The 21,735-nt window shown below is 44.9% G+C and overlaps 1 protein-coding gene across 2 annotated transcripts in view; it reads right to left on the reverse strand.

The window, feature by feature from the left end:
• LOC139267240 (venom phosphodiesterase 2-like) overlaps nucleotides 1-21,735 on the reverse strand; it is a 187,795-nt gene that overhangs the window by 152,854 nt on the left and 13,206 nt on the right. For both annotated transcript variants that reach the window (XM_070885244.1, XM_070885243.1), the window contains exon 2: nucleotides 7,741-7,822. In XM_070885244.1, the coding sequence (XP_070741345.1) occupies nucleotides 7,741-7,822 (82 nt within the window). The remainder of the gene's footprint in view (nucleotides 1-7,740; nucleotides 7,823-21,735) is intronic.

A 21,735-nucleotide genomic window follows, 5' to 3' on the forward strand; every position in this document is an offset into this window, starting at 1 on the left:
TCTTCACATATTTATAGAAGCTTTTGCAGTCAGTTTTTATATTCCCTGCAATCTTCCTCTCATACTCTATTTTCCCTCTCCTAATTAAACCCTTAGTCCTCCCTCTGTTGAATTCTAAATTTCTCCCAGTCCTCAGGTTTGTTGTTTTTTCTGACCAATTTATATGCCTCTTCCTTGGCTTTAACATTATCCTTAATTTCCTTTGTTAGCCATGGTTGAGCCACCTTCCCAGTTTTGAGTGCCCTGTTCATGAGTAGCTCAGCTGGGGGAATCCCAGTGAGCGAGTGGGGTCTGGTGCAGTAGCTGAGCAGTACTCGGGGCAACCGGGTCTGCAGGGAGCCTTCCGACATGCATTTCAAGCTTTGCTTGATGGTCTGAACTGCCCGTTCCGCCTGGCCATTGCATGCGGGCTTGAACGGGGCAGATGTGACATGTTTGATCCAGTTGCGGGTCATGAATTCTTTGAATTCAGCACTGGTGAAGCACGGCCCATTGTCGCTGACTGGGACATCGGACAGGCCGTGCGTGGCAAACATAGCTTGTAGACTTTCAATGGTGGCCGTGGATGTGCTTAGACATTATTGCACATTCAATCCATTTTGAGTAAGCGTCCATGACAATCAAAAACATTTTGCCTAGGAATAGGCCTGCATAGTCTACATGGATCCTCGACCATGGTTTGGATGGCCAGGACCACAAACCTAGCGGTGCCTCTCTGGGTGCATTGCTCAACTGAGAGCAAGTGTTGCACTGGCGCACACATGACTCTAAATCGGAGTCGATGCCAGGCCACCACACGTGGGATCTGGCTATGGCTTTCATCATTCCGATGCCTGGGTGGGTGTTGTGCAGTTCGCAAATAAATGTGTCTCTGCCTTTCTTGGGCAAGACTACGCGATTGCCCGACCAAAGACAGTCCGCCTGCAGGGACAGCTCATCTTTGCGTCTATGGAACTGCTTAATCGCTTCCTGCATCTCCACTGGGACAGTGGACCAGCTCCCATGGAGGACACAGTTTTTTTTTTTAAACCAAGGACAGTAAAGGATCCTGGCTGTCCTGGTCCAGGTCCTGATCTGGTGGGCCGTAACGGGGGATTTCTCGTTCTCAAATGCTTCCATAACCATGAGCAAGTCCGCTGGCTGTGCTATTTCCACCCCGGTGGTGGGCAGTTGTAGCCGACAGAGCACCTGCGCAGTTCTGTGTAACCGGTCTGTGGCGGATTACATAGTTGTATGTCGACAATGTGAGCGCCCATCTTTGGATGCGGGCAGAGGCATTGGTATTAATCCCTTTGCTCTCAGAGAATAGTGATAGGAGCAGCTTGTGGTCAGTTTCAAGCTTAAACTTGAGGCCAAATAAGTACTGGTGCATTTTTTTTCACCCCGTAAACGCACGCCAGAGCCTCTTTTTCAACCATGCTGCAGACCCTTTCGGCCTTGGACAAACTCCTGGATGCATACGCAACTGGTTGCAAAATTCCCGATTCATTAGCCTGTTGTAACACACACCTGACCCATATGACGACGCATCGCAAGCTAACACTAATCGTTTACATGGGTTATACAGGACAAGCAGTTTGTTAGAACACAATAAGTTTCTGGCTTTCTTAAAGGCAGCCTTGTGAATTACCCCATACCCAGTCGGCTCCCTTGCGCAGTAGTGCATGTAGGGGTTCTAGCAGGATGCTTAACCCAGGTAGGAAATTACCAAAGTAGTTAAGGAGTCCCAGGAACGACCGCAGCTCCGTCACGTTCTGTGGTCGCGGCACATTCTTGATGGCCTCAGTCTTGGCGTCGGTGTGTCTGATGCCTTCTGCTGCAATTCTCCTACCTAAGAATTCAACGTCCTGCGCCAGGAAAACACACTTAGCAAGTTTCAACCCAAGTCCCACGTGATCCAACCGACTAAGAACCTCCTCCAGATTCTTCAGGGTGTGGATAAACAGACCTTTACGCATGTTGATGCAGGTGAGGCCTTTCGAAGACTCCTCCAGCTCCTGCGTCATGTAGGCCGAAGTCAGGTCCAGCTTGGTGAATGTCTTCCCTCCAGCCAGGGTCGCAAATCGGTCGTCTGTCTTGGGTAGCGGGTATTAGTTTTGTAGCGACAAATGGTTAATCGTTACTTTATAGTCTGCGCAAATTCATCCTCCTTGAGAACCGGAACAATCTGACTGGCCCAGTCGTTGAATTCCACCAGCACGATGATGCCTTCACGTTGCAGCCTGTCCAGCTTGATTTCCACTTTTTCACGCATCGTGTACGGTACCGCCAGAGCCTCGTGGTGAATGGGTCGCGTACCGGGAACCAAATGGATCTGCACTTTCGCCCCCGAGAAGCTTCCGATGCCTGGCTCGAATAACGAAGGGAACTTGCTCAGAATCTAGGTATATGCGGTGTCGTCGACAGACGAAAGCACTCTGATGTCGTCCCAGTTCCAGCGGATTTTCCCCAGCCAGCTTCTGCCAAACAACGTGGGGCCATCCCCTGGCACAATCCACAGCGGGAGTTTGTGTACTGCTCCGTCATAGGAGACGGTGACTTCAGCACTGCTAATTACAGGAATTAGTTCCTTTGTGTAAGTCGTTAGTTTGGTGTGAATGGGGTTGAGTTTGGGCCTGTGTCCAGCTCCCACAGCCTGTCGAAGGCCTTTTTATTCATTATGGATTGACTTGCCCGTGTGTCCAGCTCCATAGACACTGGAATACCGTTCAGTTCAACTTTCAACATTATTGGTGGGCTTTACGTCGTGAACATGTGTACCCCGCACACCTCTGCCTCCTCCGGACGAGTTTCCAATTCCATAGGATCCACTGTGGATCGACCTTCCTCTGCAACGTGGTGGTTTGCAGGATTTGCAGAGTTTGCAGCTCGCCTGCACATTCGTTGGAGGTGTCCCATTGTTCTGCAGCCACTGTACGCATAGTGCTTAAAGCGGCATTGATGGGGTCAATGATCACCTCCGCAGCGCCAATAGGGTGTTAACTGCCTCGCATTAACAGATGGCAGACTTTGGGTCAATTGAGGTTGGGCCACAGCAGCCGGCGTGTACATTCTGCTCAAAACCGACGTTACTTTATGCATTCTACTAGCCAAAACTACTTCGTTCTGTGAAATCTGTTTGGTGGGGTCGCTGGTGGACATAAATGCCTGGGCTATTGTTCGGGCTTTATTCAGATTCGGAGTTTCTACAGTTAACAGTTTGCGAAGGATTGTCTCATGTCCGATGCCCAGTACAAAAAAGTCTGAGCATTTGTTCTAGGAATCCCTCAAACTCAATGTCCTGCAACGCATCTTAGTTCGGCGACGTAGCTTGCCACTTCCTGGCCCTCCGATTGTTGACATGTGTAGAACCGATATCTCGCCATCAAAACGCTTTCCTTAGGATTTAGGTGCTCCCGGACCAGCGTACACAGTTCTTCGTAGGATTTCTCTGTTGGTTTAGCTGGGGCCAGGAGATTCTTCATGAGGCCATAGGTGGTGGTCCCACAGACAGTTAGGAGGATCACCCTTCATTTGGTCGCGTTCCCATCCCCTTCCAGCTCGTTGGCCACGAAGTATTGGTCGAGTCTCTCCACGAAGGCCTCCCAATCACCCCCTCTGAGAACTTCTCCAGGATGCCGACTGTTCTTTACATTTTCACACGGTTGTTCGTCACCTCGTCGCCAATTGTTACACTCACAATAAATGGTCAGACTGAGTAGTGTGTGTAATGAGCAAGTGTGACCTTAGTTCCTTTATTGTAGCTCCAGAGTGCAGGTACCTCGTGGGTGGCCCGCTTATATACTGTGCTCCCAAGGGATGTTGGGATCCCTTGGGACTCCAACAGGTAGACCCTCTGGGAGAGGGAGAGATTCAAATTCCTGGGACATTGGAACCAGTTCTGGGGGAAGTGGGACCTGTACAAAAGGGGCGGTCTGTACTTGGGCAGGACTGGAACTGATGTCATGGGGGTTACATTTGCAAATGCAGTTCGGGAGTGCTTAAACTAATATGGCAGGGGATGGGAACCTATGCAGCGAGATAGGGCGAAGTAATATGGAGTCAGAAACAGATGGTAGAAAAGTAAAAAGTAATAGTGGAAGGCCGAGTAAACAAAGGCAAGAAACAAAAAGGGCCACACTACATCATAATTCTAAAAGGACAAAGGGTGTTAAAAAAACAAGCCTGAAGGCTGTGTGTCTTAATGCAAGGAGTATCCGTAATAAGGTGGATGAATTAACTGTGCAAATAGATGTTAACAGATATGATGTGATTGGGATTACAGAGACATGGCTCTAGGATGATCAGGGCTGGGAAGTCAACATCCAAGGGTATTCAACATTCAGGAAGGATAGAATAAAAGGAGAAGGAGGTGGGGTAGCATTGCTGGTTAAAGAGGAGATTAATGCAATATAGTTAGGAAGGACATTAGCTTGGATGATGTGGAATCTATATGGGTAGAGCTGCAGAACACCAAAGGGCAAAAAACATTAGTGGGAGTTGTGTACAGACCTCCAAACAGTAGTAGTGATGTTGGGGAGGGCATCAAACAGGAAATTAGGGGTGCGTGCAATAAAGGTGCAGCAGTTATCATGGGTGACTTTAAAATGCATATAGATTGGGCTAACCAAACTGGAAGCAATACGGTGGAGGAGGATTTCCTGGAGTGCATAAGGGATGGTTTTCTAGACCAATATGTCGAGGAACCAACTAGGGCAGAGGCCATCTTAGACTGGGTGTTGTGTAAAGAGAGAGGATTAATGAGCAATCTCGTTGTGCGAGGCCCCTTGGAGAAGAGTGACCATAATATGGTGGAATTCTACATTAGGATGGAGAATGAAACAGTTAATTCAGAGACCATGGTCCAGAACTTAAAGAAGGGTAACTTTGAAGGTATGAGATGTGAATTGCCTAGAATAGATTGGTAAATGATACTTAAGGGGTTGACTGTGGATGGACAATGGCAGACATTTAGAGACCGCATGGATGAAATACAACAATTGTACATCCCTGTCTGGCGTAAAAATAAAAAAGGGAAGGTGGCTCAACCATGACTATCAAGGGAAATCAGGGATAGTATTAAAACCCAGGAAGTGGCATACAAATTGGCCAGAAATAGCAGCAAACCTGGGGACTGGGATAAATTTAGAACTCAGCGGAGGAGGACAAAGGGCAGAGAAAATAGAGTACGAGAGGAAGCTTGCAGGGAACATTAAGACGGACTGCAAAAGCTTCTATTGATATGTAAAGAGAAAAAGGTTAGTAAAGACAAATGTAGGTCCCCTGCAGTCAGAATCAGGGGAAGTCATAACGGGGAACAAAGAAATGGCAGACCAATTGAACAAGTACTTTGGTTCGGTATTCACTAAGGAGGACACAAACAACCTTCCGGGATATAAAAGGGGTCAGAGTGTCTAATAAGGAGGAGGAACTGAGGGAAATCCTTATTAGCCGGGAAATTGTGTTGGGGAAATTGATGGGACTGAAGGCCGATAAATCCCCAGGACCTGATGGACTGCATCCCAGAGTACTTAAGGAGGTGGCCTTGGAAATAGTGGATGCATTGACAGTCATTTTCCAACATTCCATGGACTGTGGATCAGTTCCTATGGAGTGGAGGGTAGCCAATGTAACCCCACTTTTAAAAAAAAGGGAGAGAGAAAACAGAGAATTATAGACTGGCCAGCCTGACATCAGTAGTGGGTAAAATGATGGAATCAATTATTAAGGATGTCATAGCAGCGCATTTGGAAAGAGGTGACATGATAGGTCCAAGTCAGCATGGATTTGTGAAAGGGAAATCATACTTGACAAATCTTCTGGAATTTTTTGAGGATGTTTCCAGTCGAGTGAACAAGGGAGAACCAGTTGATGCGGTGTATTTGGACTTTCAGAAGGCTTTCGACAAGGTCCCACACAAGAGATTAATGTGCAAAGTTAAAGCACATGGGATTGGGGATAGTGTGCTGACGTGGATTGAGAACTGGTTGGCAGACAGGAAGCAAAGAGTAGAAGTAAATGGGTACTTTTCAGAATGGCAGGCAGTGACTAGTGGGGTACCGCAAGGTTCTGTGCTGGGGCCCCAGCTGTTTACATTGTACATTAATGATTTAGACGAGGGGATTAAATGTAGTATCTCAAAATTTGCGGATGACACTAAGTTGGGTGAGAGCTGCGAGGAGGATGCTATGAGGCTGCAGAGTGACTTGGATAGGTTAGGTGAGTGGGCAAAAGCATGGCAGATGAAGTATAATGTGGATAAATGTGAGGTTATCCACTTTGATGGTAAAAACAGAGAGACAGACTATTATCTGAATGGTGACAGATTAGGAAAAGGGGAGGTGCAACGAGACCTGGGTGTCATAGTACAACAGTGATTGAAGGCTGGCATGCAGCTACAGCAGGCGGTTAAGAAAGCAAATGGCATGCTGACCTTCATAGCAAGGGGATTTGAGTACAGAGGCAGGGAGGTGTTACTACAGTTGTACAGGGCCTTGGTGAGGCCACACCTGGAGTATTGTGTACAGTTTTGGTCTCCTAACTTGAGGAAGGACGTTCTTGCTGCTGAAGGAGTGCAGTGAAGGTTCACCGTGAAGGTTCACCAGACTGATTCCCGGGATGACGGGACTGACATATCAAGAAAGACTGGATCAACTGGGCTTGTATTCACTGGAATTCAGAAGAATGAGAGGGGACCTCATAGATACGTTTAAAATTCTGACGGGTTTAGACAAGTTAGATGCAGGAAGAATGTTCCCAAAGTTGGGGAAGTCCAGAACCAGGGGTCACAGTCTAAGGATAAGGGGTAAGCCATTTAGGACCGAGATGAGGAGAAACTTCTTCACCCAGAGAGTGGTGAACCTGTGGAATTCTCTACCACAGAAAGCTGTTGAGGCCAATTCACTAAATATATTCAAAAAGGAGTTAGATGTAGTCCTTACTACTAGGGGGATCAAGGGGTATGGCAAGAAAGCAGGAATGGGGTACTGAAGTTGCATGTTCAGCCATGAACTCATTGAATGGCGGTGCAGGCTCAAATAGCCTACTCCTGCAAGTATTTTCTATGTTTCTATGTTTCTTTGTTTCTCTGGTGGTCAGGTGTGATGCAGAATACAAGGGGTTAAATACATAACACTGCTAATTGCCGTTTGCGGGCCTTTGAGGAGGCTCTAAAAATTACGCTTTTTTGGAAGGACACTAATATGCACATTTTTAAATCTTTACATTTGTCTTTCAATTTATTAAGAAACTGACTACTGTCCACCAGTCTAACACGTAAACAGTTCTATGTTCTAAAACGCCGCCCAATTGCACTGGTTCATGGAAGATTTTACATTCGGTGACATGCAAACGAGTTTGAGCAGAAACTTGAACAAAAAAAAAACACTTTACACGAGCGCAATTTGCACCTGATCATGGATTGTGCCCAAAGCGGAAACACTTGGCCCTGGAGTTTTGCAAGAATTACTTTTGGGGTAAGAAAAGTTTATGCAAGTGCGATAGAGGTCATGATAGTGAGCAGATTGTAGGCTGAATCAAAATCTAGATACACTTCCATACATCTAAATATAATCTTGACCTTTAAGTCTATAAAGAAAATAATGACCTGTTTATCAACAGATTTTACCATATAAAACCAGCACGAGTCATTTTATTTTATCAAAAATGCCAAAGGAAATCACAATTTAAAAAATAGAACATTATTAATAATGGCAAAAATAACATTTCTGAAAATTTTTATGTTGAAAAAATATGAAATACCTGCTGCTACACTTTGACATGATCTTAGGCCAAGTCCAAATCCAAGTCCAAGTAGTAAAATTAAAAAAGACATAAGCAACACCTATGCAAAAGGAAACAGATGTCATAAGTTTGTACATCTCCAGTCATATATAGCCATCGCATTTTCACTATATTTTAGGATAAAGAATCATTTGCTTGCTGCAAGCATCATAAACCAATTATACAATAGAGGTAATTTTCACCTTCAATGGTACGAAAATCTGTCAGATTCTATAATGGGTGGGAAATCCACTCCGCCAGTATACTGCCCAACTAATGAAGGTGAAAAACACACAATATATTTGCTTAACTTAACTCCTTTGGAGATAAAGGATCAGAATTTCCTACAATATTCTCGTACTTTAAGAAAGAGTAGACTGCACATAGCTCCACTATTTACCTGAAACATCCACAACATTAATGAACCACTTTGTCACAAACAACAATAATTTACTCCATGTATCCACTTCTCCAGCTGTGTACTTGTACTCATTATCTTGTTCATCTGCCTCCACAAAGTACAGTTGGTTCTTTTCCTGTTTGTCAGAAGTGTTTTTTTAACAAACCACACTTGCTACATGTTTGAATGCTGGCCATTGATTCATGTCCACAGCATAATTCAACAAATCTTTGTATCTCCAATCAGTGTGGGCTTCCCAAATTTATTCATTGCACTCTTTCCACCACAAATCAGCGACTCTTTGGTCCACCACAAGCATTGGCGATAAAAACAGAAAATGCTGGAAACACTCAGCAGGTCAGGCAGCATCTATGGAGAGAGAGAAACAGAGTTGACATTTCAGGTCAATGATCTTTTGCCAGAACTGGAAAAAGTTAGAGATGCAACAGATTTTAAGCAAGTTCAGGGGCAGGGAAAGGGGGAGGGGAGGAAAGAACAAAAGGGAAGATCTGTGTTAGGTGGAAGGCAGGAGTGATTAAATGACAAAAGGTATGACAGTACAAAGCAAAAAGGATGGTAATGGGACAGGTAAAGAAACAAGGGATGAGTCTAGAAGAGGTGTAAATGGGAATGGCAGGAATATCTGCCATCCGAAGAAATGGGGCAGAGGTTATGGTCTGAAATTGTAGAACTCGATGTTGAGTCCAGAAGACTGTAAAGTGCCGAATTGAAAGAAGAGTTGCTGTTCCTCGAGCTTAAGTTGAGCTTCGTTGGAACAGAAGAGAAGACCAAAGACAGAGAGGTCAGAGTCAAAGTGAAGCTGAGAATTAAAGTAAAGTAACAGGTGACCGGAAGCTCGGGGTCACACTTGCAGACTGAACAGAGGTGTTCCGCAAAGCGGTCACCCAATCTGCGTTTGGTCTCCCCAATGTAGAGATTGCCTTGTGAGCAGCGATTACGGTATACTAAATTGCAAGTACAACAAGTAAATTGCTGTTTCACCTGGAAGGAATGTTTGGAGCTCTGGACAGTGAGAAGGGAGGAGGTAAAAGGGTAGGTGTTGCATCCCCTGCACTTGCACGGGAAGGGGAGGGAGTATTGGGGGTGACTGAGGAGTGCACCATGGTGTCGCAAAGGGAACAGTCCCTTTGAAAGGGGAAGAGAAGATGGGGAGGGAAGGGGAAGATGCATTTGGTGGTGGGATCACGCTGGAGTTGGCAGAAATGGCAGAGGATGATTCACTGAATGTGGAGGCTGGTAGGGTGAATGGAATGGTCGAGGGCCATGTCAACCATGGTAGAGGGGAATCCTCGGTTGAGAAAAAAGGAACACATAGTGGAAACAATAGTATGGAACATGGCATTGTCAGAACAGATGCGGCGGAGAAACTGGGAGATTGGAAGAGTCCTTACAGAAAGCATGGTGGGAGGAAGTATCGTCTAGATAGCTGTAGGAATCAATGGGCTGATAGTGGATGTTTCTCAATAGCCTATCCCCAGAAATGGTGACAGAGAAGTCGAGGAAGGGAAGAGTCAGAGATGGGCCATGTAAAGGTGAGGGAAGGGTGGAAATTAGAAGCAAAGTGAATGAAATTTTCTAGTTCAGGACAAGAGCAGGAAACAGTACCTATAGAGTCATCAATGTATCGCTCCACTCCCACTCTGACCTCTCGGTTTTCAGCCTCCCCTACTGTTCCAACGAAACTCGAGGAACAGCACCTCATCTTTCGATTAGACATTGGACAGCCTTCTAGACTCAACATAGAGTTCAACAATTTCAGACCATAACAGTTGCCATCCAAAAAAATTGGGGCAGAGGTTATGTTTCTGCCATTTCCATGTATACCCTATCTAGACTCATCTTTTGTTTCTTTATCTGTCCTGTTACTATCTCCTTTTGCCTTGCACCGTCATCCCTTCTGTCATTTAATCCCTCCTGCCTTCCACCCCATCACAGACCTTCCCTTTTTTTTGGTTCTTTCCTCCCCTCCCCCATTTCCCTGCCCCAACACTTGCTTAAAATCTGTAACATCTCTAAATGTTTCCTGTTCTTACGAAAAGGTCATTGACCTGAAACATTAACTCTGTTTCTCTCTCCACAGATGCGGCCTGACCTGCTGAGTATTTCCAGCATTTTCTGTTTTTATTTCAGATGTTCAGCATCTGCAGCATTTTGCTTTTGTATAAGCGTCACAGTTTATTCAACACACCAACAGCGAACAATTGGCTCCTTATTTTCTAGAAGTAAACATACATTTCAGATGCAGTATTCTTCCGTGGCGAGCAAAAATCCTCAAACTTTACTATAACTTTCTACATTTTCATCACCTGTTGCATCCCATGTAAATGTGTTCTTACTTTTACAGCTTAATTCCAAAAGTATGAGAGTTAAAACCTTGTGATTCTTCTTTTATCTATAATAGCTGTAGCCAACAGATGAATTACACAGATTTGTTTTGTTTCCTTAAAGTTCCATGCTGCGCTTTCAATTAGAAGCTTGTATTTTGGTCATTTATTCTAGTCAGCTGCAGTGTTTTTTTTAAAAACAGTTAGTTTTTAATTCTTCTGGCACCATGTATTGACTTTCATCGATAGGCACCAGACAGAGTGTCTCTTAAGTCTGAAATTTTCCAACAGATACTGTTAATAGATAATCTATTCAACTGCTAAGCTGCACATGATCGAGTCTCCATTATAGAAAATTGTTACACTAAAGTGAAGGGGGCTAAATGTTCCCTTTTTATAGCCCCGTTAGCAGCTCCGGGGGGCACAAGACAGTTTTTGCCCAGGGTAAGGAGAGAGGGGCACTACCGCCTCCCGGGAAATTGCCCGGGAGTGTGTGGAGGTGCTGCCATGGCCGCGTCCCACGGTTAGCACCACAGACCGCCGTCTTTTTTTGTCGGCCGACTCTTGGGTCAGCTCGATGATGGCGGCCCTAGCATGGTCTGGGCTGCCATCGTGCAGCCCGACACTCCGTCTTGGGTGCTGGCTCAGTCGCACGCTCCCCTGGTGGCCCAGTGGAGGCCGTGCAGATTGTGCAACTGCCTTCCCTTGGAAGCGATGGTGAGGGACGTTGAAGCGCGTCAGGGCTACGTGGAGCATCTGTGTAGTGCTCGACTCTCCGCCCCAGTTGTGCACCGGTTACCGCCCCCCAAAGAAGTGGAGCACGGGAGATTGCACTCCACTTCCTTTGAGCGGCAGTAAGCCCAATTCAGCAGCGGTGTTGGGACTTCCACGGCAGGTGCTAAAAGTCCCGGCCCCTGTCGGTTATCGCCCCCAATCGGGGCGGGGGGGGCAATTTCGCCCCTATGCATTTGTAACTTTCGATGCAGTTTAGTTAGCAAGCAAAATGCTTGAAACTTCAAATGAAAATGCATGTCTATGCAAGGCAAGTCATTAAACAATTTTGAAATTTATTGTTATTAAATATTCGGCAACATTCTCAAGAATTTGATTCTGGTGGTTCTGTGCAGCATAGAAGACCAAGAAACTGTACTGGAATTGTCTCGGAGTGGGGCGGGGAAGAAAGAGGTCGGGGTGGGAGCGTGATTTAAATAGTTTTCCAAAATTGCCATCAATTACTGACATAAAAGAAGAAAGTGTTACAAATCTTTTTTTAAATAAAACAATTATGTTACATTTATTGGTTGCACTGTGTGTGAGCACCCTGATTGTGAATGCTGGCAAGTAGTTTCCAGGGGAGGGAAGGTGGGTATGGGACATCCTAGCCAAGGCATATCCTGGTCTCACCCAGCAAGCACCCTCCCTAATCCAGAATCTGAGGTCAACTGTGGTGTCTCGACTGTCACTTGGCTGAACACAGAAGCTGGGACATTTCTAGTCTGTACGGTTCTATTGCTCATGGGCTAAACTCACCAAGCCATTGGGTGAACAATAAAACATTTCTAAACACTTGGGATTTTTTTTCAAATAGTCCATTTAGCAATATACAAGAAAAGGACAAAATGGAAAATGGTCTTTAGTCTGCTCCTTACACAGATCATGTATAGTCCACCCTATCATAGACTAGGCCCAACCATCTTCAGTTGCTTCAAATAACCTTCTTTCCATCATAAAGTCAGAAGTGGGGATGTTTGCTGATGATTGCACAGTGTTCAGTTCCATCTGCAACTCCACAGATAATGGAGCAGTCCATGCCCGCATACAGCAAGACCTGGACAACATTCAGGCTTGGGCTGATAAGTGGCAAGTAACATTCGCGCCACACAAGTGAGAGTCTAACCACTGCCTCTTAATATTCAATAGCATTACCATCAGAGAATGCCCTACCATCAACATCCTGGGGGGGGGGGGGCGGGTCACCATTGACCAGATACTTAACTGGACCAGCAACATAAATGCTGTGGCAACAAGAGCAGGTCAGAGGCTGGGTATTCTGCGGCGAGTGTCTCACCTCCTGAATCCCCCAAGCCTTTCCACCATCTACAAGACACAAGTCAGCAGTATGATGGAATACTCTCCACTTGCCTGGATGAGTTCAGCTCCAACAACACTCAAGAAGCTTGACACCATCCAGGACAACGCAGCTGGCTTGATTGGCAGCCCCCCATCCACCACCTTCAACATTCACTCCCTCCACCACCGGTGCACCGTGGTTGCAGTGTGTACCATCTACAAGATGCACTGCAGCAAACTTGGAAAGGCTTCTTCGACAGCAAACCCACAACCTCTACCACCTAGAAGGACAAGGGTAGCAAACACATGGGAACACCATCACCTCCACATTTCCCTCCAAGTCACACACCATCCTGATTTGGAAGCATATCCTTCATCGTCACTGGGTCAAAATCCTGGAACTCCCTCCCCAACAGCAGTGTGGGAGTATCACCACCACACGGACTGCAGCAGATCAAGAAAGTGGCTCACCACCATCTTCTCAAGGGCAATTATGGATGGGCAATAAATGCTGGCCTTGCCAGAGTCACCCAAAACCCTTGAACTCTATCCCACTCATTTAATCTTCTGAGTAAAGTTCTGTATATGGTAGGCTTTTAGCACCATATTCCAAATAAGTTCTTCCATAGTTCACCATAAAAGTCTTTCCCCATGTGCTAACTCACTGTTAATTGTCCCACATCATCTGCAAAGTTGTCAGTGCTTGTTTCTCAGTGTTCTCGAGTTGTTTCTGCTGCAATGTAACAGCAAATAGTTCATTGCCCACGTTGTATTTTGTGCCATAGATGCACTTACTCATTTTATAAACCACGGCTGCCTGATATCCTGTCCCTGAAGTTATTTTTCCTTAGATTTTAATGAAAATCACTGTTGTTCTGTCACAGTGCTTTTTGAAGCTGCCTCTTGTAGTGGTATTTTAATAAATCTGCTTCTGAACAGGTCACAATTGAAGATTAGCATATGTGAAACTGATCCACCAATACATCACAACTAGATCCGGGTAGTATCCTTCACGTAACAATAAGAAACTTTTTAATGAGAAATCAGGTAGAACTCTTTCATCCTATATCATTTGAACGCAGGCCTCATTTGTTATCATGGCGGATATAAAGAAAACTCGTATGGTTTAGTGTTGAGCATCACATGAAAGTTGAGATATGTATTGTCATCAGTAACTTTCCATCGATTGAACATCATTCTTTCAGAAAATATACCACAATGTTTATTTTCTAAAGAGAATAGTTGCTAGAAACATGAGCCCAAGACATACCTGTAAATCAAGAACATAAATTGCCTTTTATATTGGATACAAGCCAATCATATCACAGAATCGGAGCAGCAGCCTCACCCTTGTCACTAGTGTTAGTGACAGATATCTCGTTCGTAGTCTCCTCAGTGTCAGAGTAACCTAGGGGATGCCTATACAATATCTCCCAATATTGTCAGAAAGATAAGCAAAGATGAATGATACCATTCAGCCCATCCTTCCACAGGAACAGATAATAAGTGCCTCTTGAATAGCTCAAGAGTTCCTGCCTACTATAGACTACCCAGAAGACTACTGCATATATTGATCACATCTCTTTGCATGAAGCCATGCTTCGTGACATCAGTCTTCAACTTTTTTTTTTTTAAAAAAAAGGAAAAACTGCAAATATGAAATAAAAACAGAAAATGCTGGAAATACACAGCAGTTCAATCTGCATCTGGAAAAAGAGACGAGACAAGTGATGATGTTTCAGGTATGTACCCATCATCAGAATTGGAGTTTTAATGAAGGGTGAACACTCTAATCGCCCTTTTCCCTTCAGATAATGATGGACCAACTGTATTTTCAGTATTTTCTGTTTTTATTTTAGCCTTCAATTTGCCTTCATCAGATTGTACCTATATCCCCTTGTCCTGTGGTCATGGTTAACTTGAAATTAGTTCAGTTTTCTTTTTCAACTTAGTATCTTCAAAGTTTTTAATAAGATTCCCTCATTAACATCTATTCAAAGATGAAAAGTCCCATTTTTTAAAATCTTTTACGTGTAGCTCAGTCCTCTGATCAGGAGATCGGCCTCATGGCCCACCTCTGCATTACTTTCATGGCCCCAAACTCTTTTTTAGTTCAGACCTTGAATAAAAATCCAGAGGTTATAGGCTAAAAATGTGACCATAGTTTTAGACATTAACAAGTATAATAGAATTTGATCCACAATTCTCTTCCATGAAGGAATGCAGGAGAGAGATGAACTTTATAGATTTGTTACCTCAGCAAGTCACAGAAGAATGCGGTGCCTATCCCTAGGGGAGGGAAGGTTCAAGGTGCAAGAGCAGAACAATTGTTCAGAGTTGGCATTCAACTGATAGTGTCTTCTAGCCATGGATCATATGGCTACCTTTCATAACAAGAAGTTACTGCAGGTTCAGAGATATTGGGCCGTAATTTGCGGCCCCTACAGGATGTACGGGTTGCACACGTGCCCGAAGGGGCCACGCAAGTTCCCGGTTGAAGCATGTACTGCTCATGCACTAAAACCCAGAACCCGATTACAACCCCGGGAAAAAGGCTTCTGCGGGCATAAAGTTCGGCTATTTGCCCAGCTTCTGCCCAGAAAATACCCGTGATATTCTTACGCCTGGTAAAAGTTTAAGAACTAGCGTAAGAGTTTAAAAAAACAAAATAATGTTTTTTTCAATCATTTATACATGAAAAACCCTGTGCAATAGAAACATAGAAAATAGGTGCCGGAGTAGGCCATTCGGCCCTTCGAGCCTGCACCACCATTCAATAAGATCATGGCTGATCATTCACCCCAGTACCCCTTTCCTGCCTTCTCTCCATTCCCCTTGATTCCTTTAGCCGTAAGGGCCATATCTATCTTCCCCTTGAATATATCTAACGAACTGGCCTCATCAACTCTCTGCAGTAGGGAATTCCACAGGTTAACAACTCAGTGAAAAAGTTTCTCCTCATCTCAGTCCTAAATGGTTTACTCCTTATCCTTAGATTGTGTCTCCTGGTTCTGGACTTCCCCAACATCAGGAACATTCTTCCTGCATCTAACCTGTCCAGTCCCGACAGAATTTTATATGTTTCTATGAGATCCCCTTTCATCCTTTTAAACTCCAGTGAATACAGGCCCAGTCGATCCAGTCTCTCCTCATAGGTCAGTCCTGCCATCCCAGGAATCAGTCTGGTGAATCTTCGCTGAACTCCTTCAATAGGAAGAACGTCCTTCCTCAGATTAAGAGACCAAAACTGAACACAATGGGCCCAAGTTTCCACACGATAAAAAACGGGCGCCCCTCCGAGCTGGGCGCCTGTTTTTCGCGCCTAAAACGGCGCCGGAAAAAAAAAAGCGCGATTCTGGAGCGCCCTGCAGCTCCTTGTCTGTTTGGCGTGGCGCCCAGGGGGGGCGGAGCCTACACTTGCGCCGATTTTGTAAGTGGGAGGGGGCGGGTACCATTTAAATTAGTTTTTGTTCCTGCCGGCAATGCTGCGCGTGCGTGTTGGAGCGTTCGCGCAGTGTGAAGGAAACATTGGCACTCGGCCATTTTTGGAGTTCTTTGTAGCCGTTTAATTTTTGAACATTTTTTAATAAAAGCACATTGCCATCAGCACAGAGAAGGCTGCAAGAAGCCTCAGAAAGTTGAGGCAGCCGTTTCCCTCCCCCTCCCCGCCCGCCGTCGGGAACACACGGCTGCCTCCTCCCCCCCACCCGTGGGAACGAACACCTGCAGCACTCTCCCTGGCTGAAGCACTTCACAGGTAGGAAGATGGTTTATTTAATCTTTTCTTGGCTTATAAATGTTTATTCAGGTTGGATTTATTTGTAGAAGTATAAATAAGGATTTATTATAGAATTTAATGACTTCCCCCCCCCCCCCCCACCTCGTTCCGGACGCCTAATTTGTAACCTGCACCTGATTTTTTAATGTGTAGACAAGGTTTTTTCAGTTCTACAAAAATCTTCACTTGCTCCATTCTAAGTTAGTTTGGAGTACGTTTTCACTGTGGAAACTTTCAAATCAGGAGTCAGTGGCCGGACACGCCCCCTTTTGAAGAAAAAATTCTGTTCCAAAATGGAACTCTTCTACCTGGCTAGCACTGCAGAGAAAAAAAATGAGGAGAATTGCGATTTCTAAGATAGTCCGTTCTCCACCAGTTGCTCCTAAAAATCAGGCGCAAATCATGTGGAAACTTGGACCCAATATTCCAGGAGAGGCCTCATCAAGGCCCTGTACAGCTGCAGTTAAGACCTCCCTGCTCTATATTCAAATCCCCATTTGCCTTCTTCGCCGCCTGCTGTACCTGCATGCCAACTTTCAATGACTGATGTACCATGACACCCAGGTCTCGTTGCACATCCCCTTTTCCTAATCTGCCACCATTCAGATCATATTCTGCCTTCGTGTTTCTGCCCCCAAAATGGATAACCTCACATTTATCCACATTATACTGCATCTGCCATGCATTTGCCCACTCATCTAACCTGTCCAAGTCACCCTGCAGCCTCTTAGCGTCCTCCTCACAGCTCACACTGCCACCCAGCTTAGTGTCATCTGCAAACTTGGATATTACACTCAATTCCTTCATCTAAATCATTAATGTATATTGTAAATAGCTGGGGTCTCAGCATGGAGCCCTGCGGCACCCCACAAGTCACTGCCTGCCATTCTGAAAATGAACTGTTTATCCCGACTCTCTGCTTCCTGTATGCCAACCCTTTCACTATCCACATCAGTACATTTCTCCCAATACCATGTGCTTTAATTTTGCACTCCAATCTCTTGTGTGGGACCTTGTCAAAAGCCTTTTGAAAGTCCAAATACACCACATGCACTGATTCTCCCTTGTCCACTCTACTAGTTACATCCTAAAAAAATTCCAGAAGATTCGTCAAGCATGATTTCCCTTTCATAAATCCATGCTGACTTGGACCAATCTTGTCATTGCTTTCCAAATGTGCTGATATTTCATCCTTAATGATTAATTCCAACATTTTCCCCACTACTGATGTCAGGCTAACTGGTCTATAATTACCCATTTTCTCTCTCCCTCCCTTTTTAAAAAGTGGTGTTACATTAGCTACCCTCCAGTCCATAGGAACTGATCCAGAGTCAATAGACTGTTGGAAAATGATCACCAATGCATCCACTATTTTTCAGCACACTTCCTGAAGTACTCTGGGATGCAGACTATCAGGTCCCGGGGATTTATCGGCCTTCAATCCCATCAATTTCCCTAACACAATTTCCCGTCTAATAACAATTTCCTTCAGTTCCTCCTTCTCACTAGACCCTCGGTCCCCTCGTATTTCCGGAAGATTATTTGTGTCCTTTGTTCGATAAGATAATCCTGCTGGTATATCACTAACCGGTAGTATTTCCGGAATGTTATTTGTGTTATTGTAGAACACCAGCAGAGTTGTTTCTCAAACGACAGCCACGAACCAGATTCTCGTTGTTAAAACCAAACTTGGCACAGTCTGTAGAAGATACATAATTAAGACAGAAAGAGAATCATGATAGAGGTAGAGTAAAAGAGAGAAGCGTGAAATTAAATCAGAAGGTGAGAGTGAAGGACTATCACCATAAATAGTTAAAAGTGGTTACTAGGAAGAGTGGTGAAGATATGTGGTCCTCGCACATATTTGGTCAAGATGTTTAATCATGGACAGGTTAGGTTTGTTCACATTGATCATATTTTACCTACAGACGTGGAAGTAGTTGAAGGAGGGAGAAGTGTAATGTCTGTAGTGCCAAACGGTGGACTCCTGTGTTACTGCAGCCAGTGCTGTTTAAAATAAACAACCAGGTCACCTGACTTCAGGAGACTTCTGGAAGCTTCTGCCATCTTAAAGGCTGTGTGTGCTGTGTTCTCTCTGAAAATATCACATCATGGATTACTTTTTAGCTTCCAACAAGACTTCCAACTTGTCAGAATAGAAAGTAGATACATTGCATTAGTGACATAGCAGCAGGATTATCTTATCTACAAATGTTAAATCAGGCACTTTCCAAGTTCACTGAAGATCCACAATGCAAATATCACTGCATAGAACAGGGAGGCTGAAAAATTACACATTTTCATTTTTCAGATTGTCACTCACCTAGTCAGGAAAAAGCATACATCCAAACCTTTTGAATGTATGGGTGAACGTCAATCCACTTGTGTAATAAAATTCTTAAAGTAGATTCTGCCTAAAGTGACCATTACATGTTTTTGGCACGCCAATTCTATTTGTATCTGGAACTTGAACTATAAACGAGTGAGAAAAACCATAGCAATGGCAAATAACACACATAAATGATTCACTACTATTTATATACTCCACGTGGACAACCAAGCAAATTTCCCCACTATGGCCACATTTTATAACCTGTGCTCTATTTCTACATCTCTTCAAGAGCTGATCTCCCTCAAGCAGTAAATGGCAACGGATGGCATCACAACCACAGTAATAACAACTGCTCTATACATTCTGGAGTCAGACTAATCTGAATCACCAAAAAAAAACACTTAATCTGGTCAAATCTCTGTTCAAAACATGCAAGTTTGTGTTAATTTCTAAAATGCAAAAGTCATGCATATGTTGTATAATTGGAATACCGCATAAAGACATATTTAGGGACCGCAATTGCACTCCGACCAAAACATTTTCTTTGTTGATTTGTCTGGTGCGATTTTGCCCTTTTAAAAAATGTTTCCTTCTGACAGGGTGGTGAAGTTGGGCTGCGGCGGGGTGGAAGTCAGTGGGGAGTGGGGCGGATGGATGCATAAGTGCAACGTGGACATGCCGCGTCACGCTGATGCATCACAACATCCCTCCCTTTCTGTTAAAGTAGAGGGCAGCTGCTAGCTCTGCATAAACTTTAGTGGCGCGGCCGAACCCGTGGCCGCCATGGTCGGGCCGACTTCGGAGTCGGCCAACAATCAAAATAAAATGACGGCCGCGGCAGTGCACTCTCCCCTTTAAGGGCGGATGCGCCGCTCAGGGAAAGCGGTCAGGGGCACCGACCAGACTCCATTCCACTCCACTCCACTCCACTCCACTCCACTCCACTCCACTCCACTCCACTCCACTCCACTCCACTCCACTCCACTCCACTCGGAACTTTCTCATGCAGGCCAGAAAGGGGTCGGCGCCAATCCGTAAGGGCAATTTCTAAAATGTCAGCGTATCTGCCTCGACTGAGCAGTAGCTGCTTACTGATCCGTTACTGCCTCTTTGAGACGCAAGGGGCAATTTCGGCCCCTAGAATCTATATAAAGCCTTTCACATTCACAATGTCCCAAAGTACTTTATAGCCAATTAAATCACTTTTGAAGTGTAGGCACTGTTATATAGGCAAACATGGCAGCCAAGATCCCACAAACTGCAATGAAATAATGACCAGTTAATCTGGCTTTTTTTGGTGTTAGTTGAAGGAAAAACATTGGCAGGACACTGTGGCAGCTATCCTGCTCTTCTTCACAGTGCCATATAGGCAGACTGAACTGCAGTCTAACATTTCATCCAACAATGACAATGCAGCTCTCAGTTCGGTACTAAAGTGGCATCCTAGATTACATGCTCAAATCCTCCAGCAGGGCTTGAGCTAACAACTTTCTGACCCAGAGGTGACAGTGCTGCTACTGAGCCAAGCTGGCATTTGCACACAATCTGGAGGAGACAATCTGCACAACACAAGTCATATGGCCTTTTTGGTTTGAGGATTATACACCATATTCACTATATTCTTGTGAATAAACTAGTAAAACAGTACCATTTTAAACAATAAATAAAGCAAAACAACTCAGGAAATTAAGGGGTCATTTGATAAGACGTGTTAGAAATGATGAAACGGAGACAGAGTAGATGGAGACAGAGTCAATGGAAACAGACTGTTCCCAGTGCGTGAGGGGTCCAGAAGGGAAATAAATACAATGGTACTCAAATGGCTGGAATGATACATCTTGTGGCAAGCATCATGGATTGGATTTTTTAATCTCACCCTTCAGGTCTTAATGGAACAGATTTTTCTGAAGAATAACAGCGTCTAAACGACATGTTATTATTGCACAAAGGAGCGTCTAAAAAGGAGGATAGAGGGGTAAAGAGCAATGTTCCCTCTCAGTTGCGTGCCAGCAGTAATGAGAAATGTCCCCACAGGCCACTCACTGGCTTCTCCATTGTAAATACTGCGTATGTGTGGAAATTTAAAGGGACCTCTGTGCACCTGGTTTCTACTTATTAAATACTATACCTTGGTGCCCAATCCCCAGCCGAATTAGTTTAAACCACCCCCACAGCACTAGTTAACCTGCCCACGAGAATATTGGTCCCAGCACTGTTCAGGTGCAACCTGTCCATCTTAAACAAGAACCTCCTGCCACAGAACCGGTCCCAGTAATCTGAAGCCCTCCCTCCTGCAGCATGTCTCTAGCCACACATTAACCTGCCTTTTCTTCCTATTTCTACTCATTACTCGTGGCACTGGGAGTAATGCAGAGATTACTAACTTTGATATCCTGCTTTTTAAGTTCATCCCTAGCTCCTTAAACACTGACTGCTGGACCTCAAGTCCTTCTACCAATATTGTTGGTTCAGACAGGCACGACGAATTCTGGCTCTTTCCTTCAGAGGAATGTTCTGCACCCTCTCTGTGATGTCCCTTACCCCTGTACCAGGGCGACAACAAGCCCTGACTATCGAATCCCTGCATTCCCACAATTTGTTGTACTCTCCCTGTGCAGTCCTTTGGCTCATGGTGCCAGGCTCGGGACTGCACTCCTTCGAGGTGTTGTCACCAACGTTCCCTCAAAGCTGTGCGGCCCGCAGCAATCTGAATGGTCCCGCGCAGGCCTCTCACCGGCTCTTACATTGCAAATTTAAAGGGGCTGTGTATTAAAAGAAACAAGCTGCGCAGAACAAAGCGCAGCTCAACGGGAACACTGGCATTCAATGCTTAATATGGGTTCGAGAGTGACACACTCCCGGAGCATTTCTGCACGGCCTGCCTCCTCCTACCTTTCCGGGTGGCTGCCCACTTGCTATTCTGAACTCTACTTGGCTGTGGGGTGACCACCTCCTGGAATCTGCAATCCGGGAAATATTCACCCACTCATATGCCCTACATTGTATCCAGATTGAAAGCTATGGCTCCTCCAATTTAAAACTTTTTTAA

Source organism: Pristiophorus japonicus, chromosome 7 (assembly GCF_044704955.1).
Source record: "Pristiophorus japonicus isolate sPriJap1 chromosome 7, sPriJap1.hap1, whole genome shotgun sequence".
Taxonomy (NCBI): Eukaryota; Metazoa; Chordata; class Chondrichthyes; family Pristiophoridae; genus Pristiophorus; species Pristiophorus japonicus.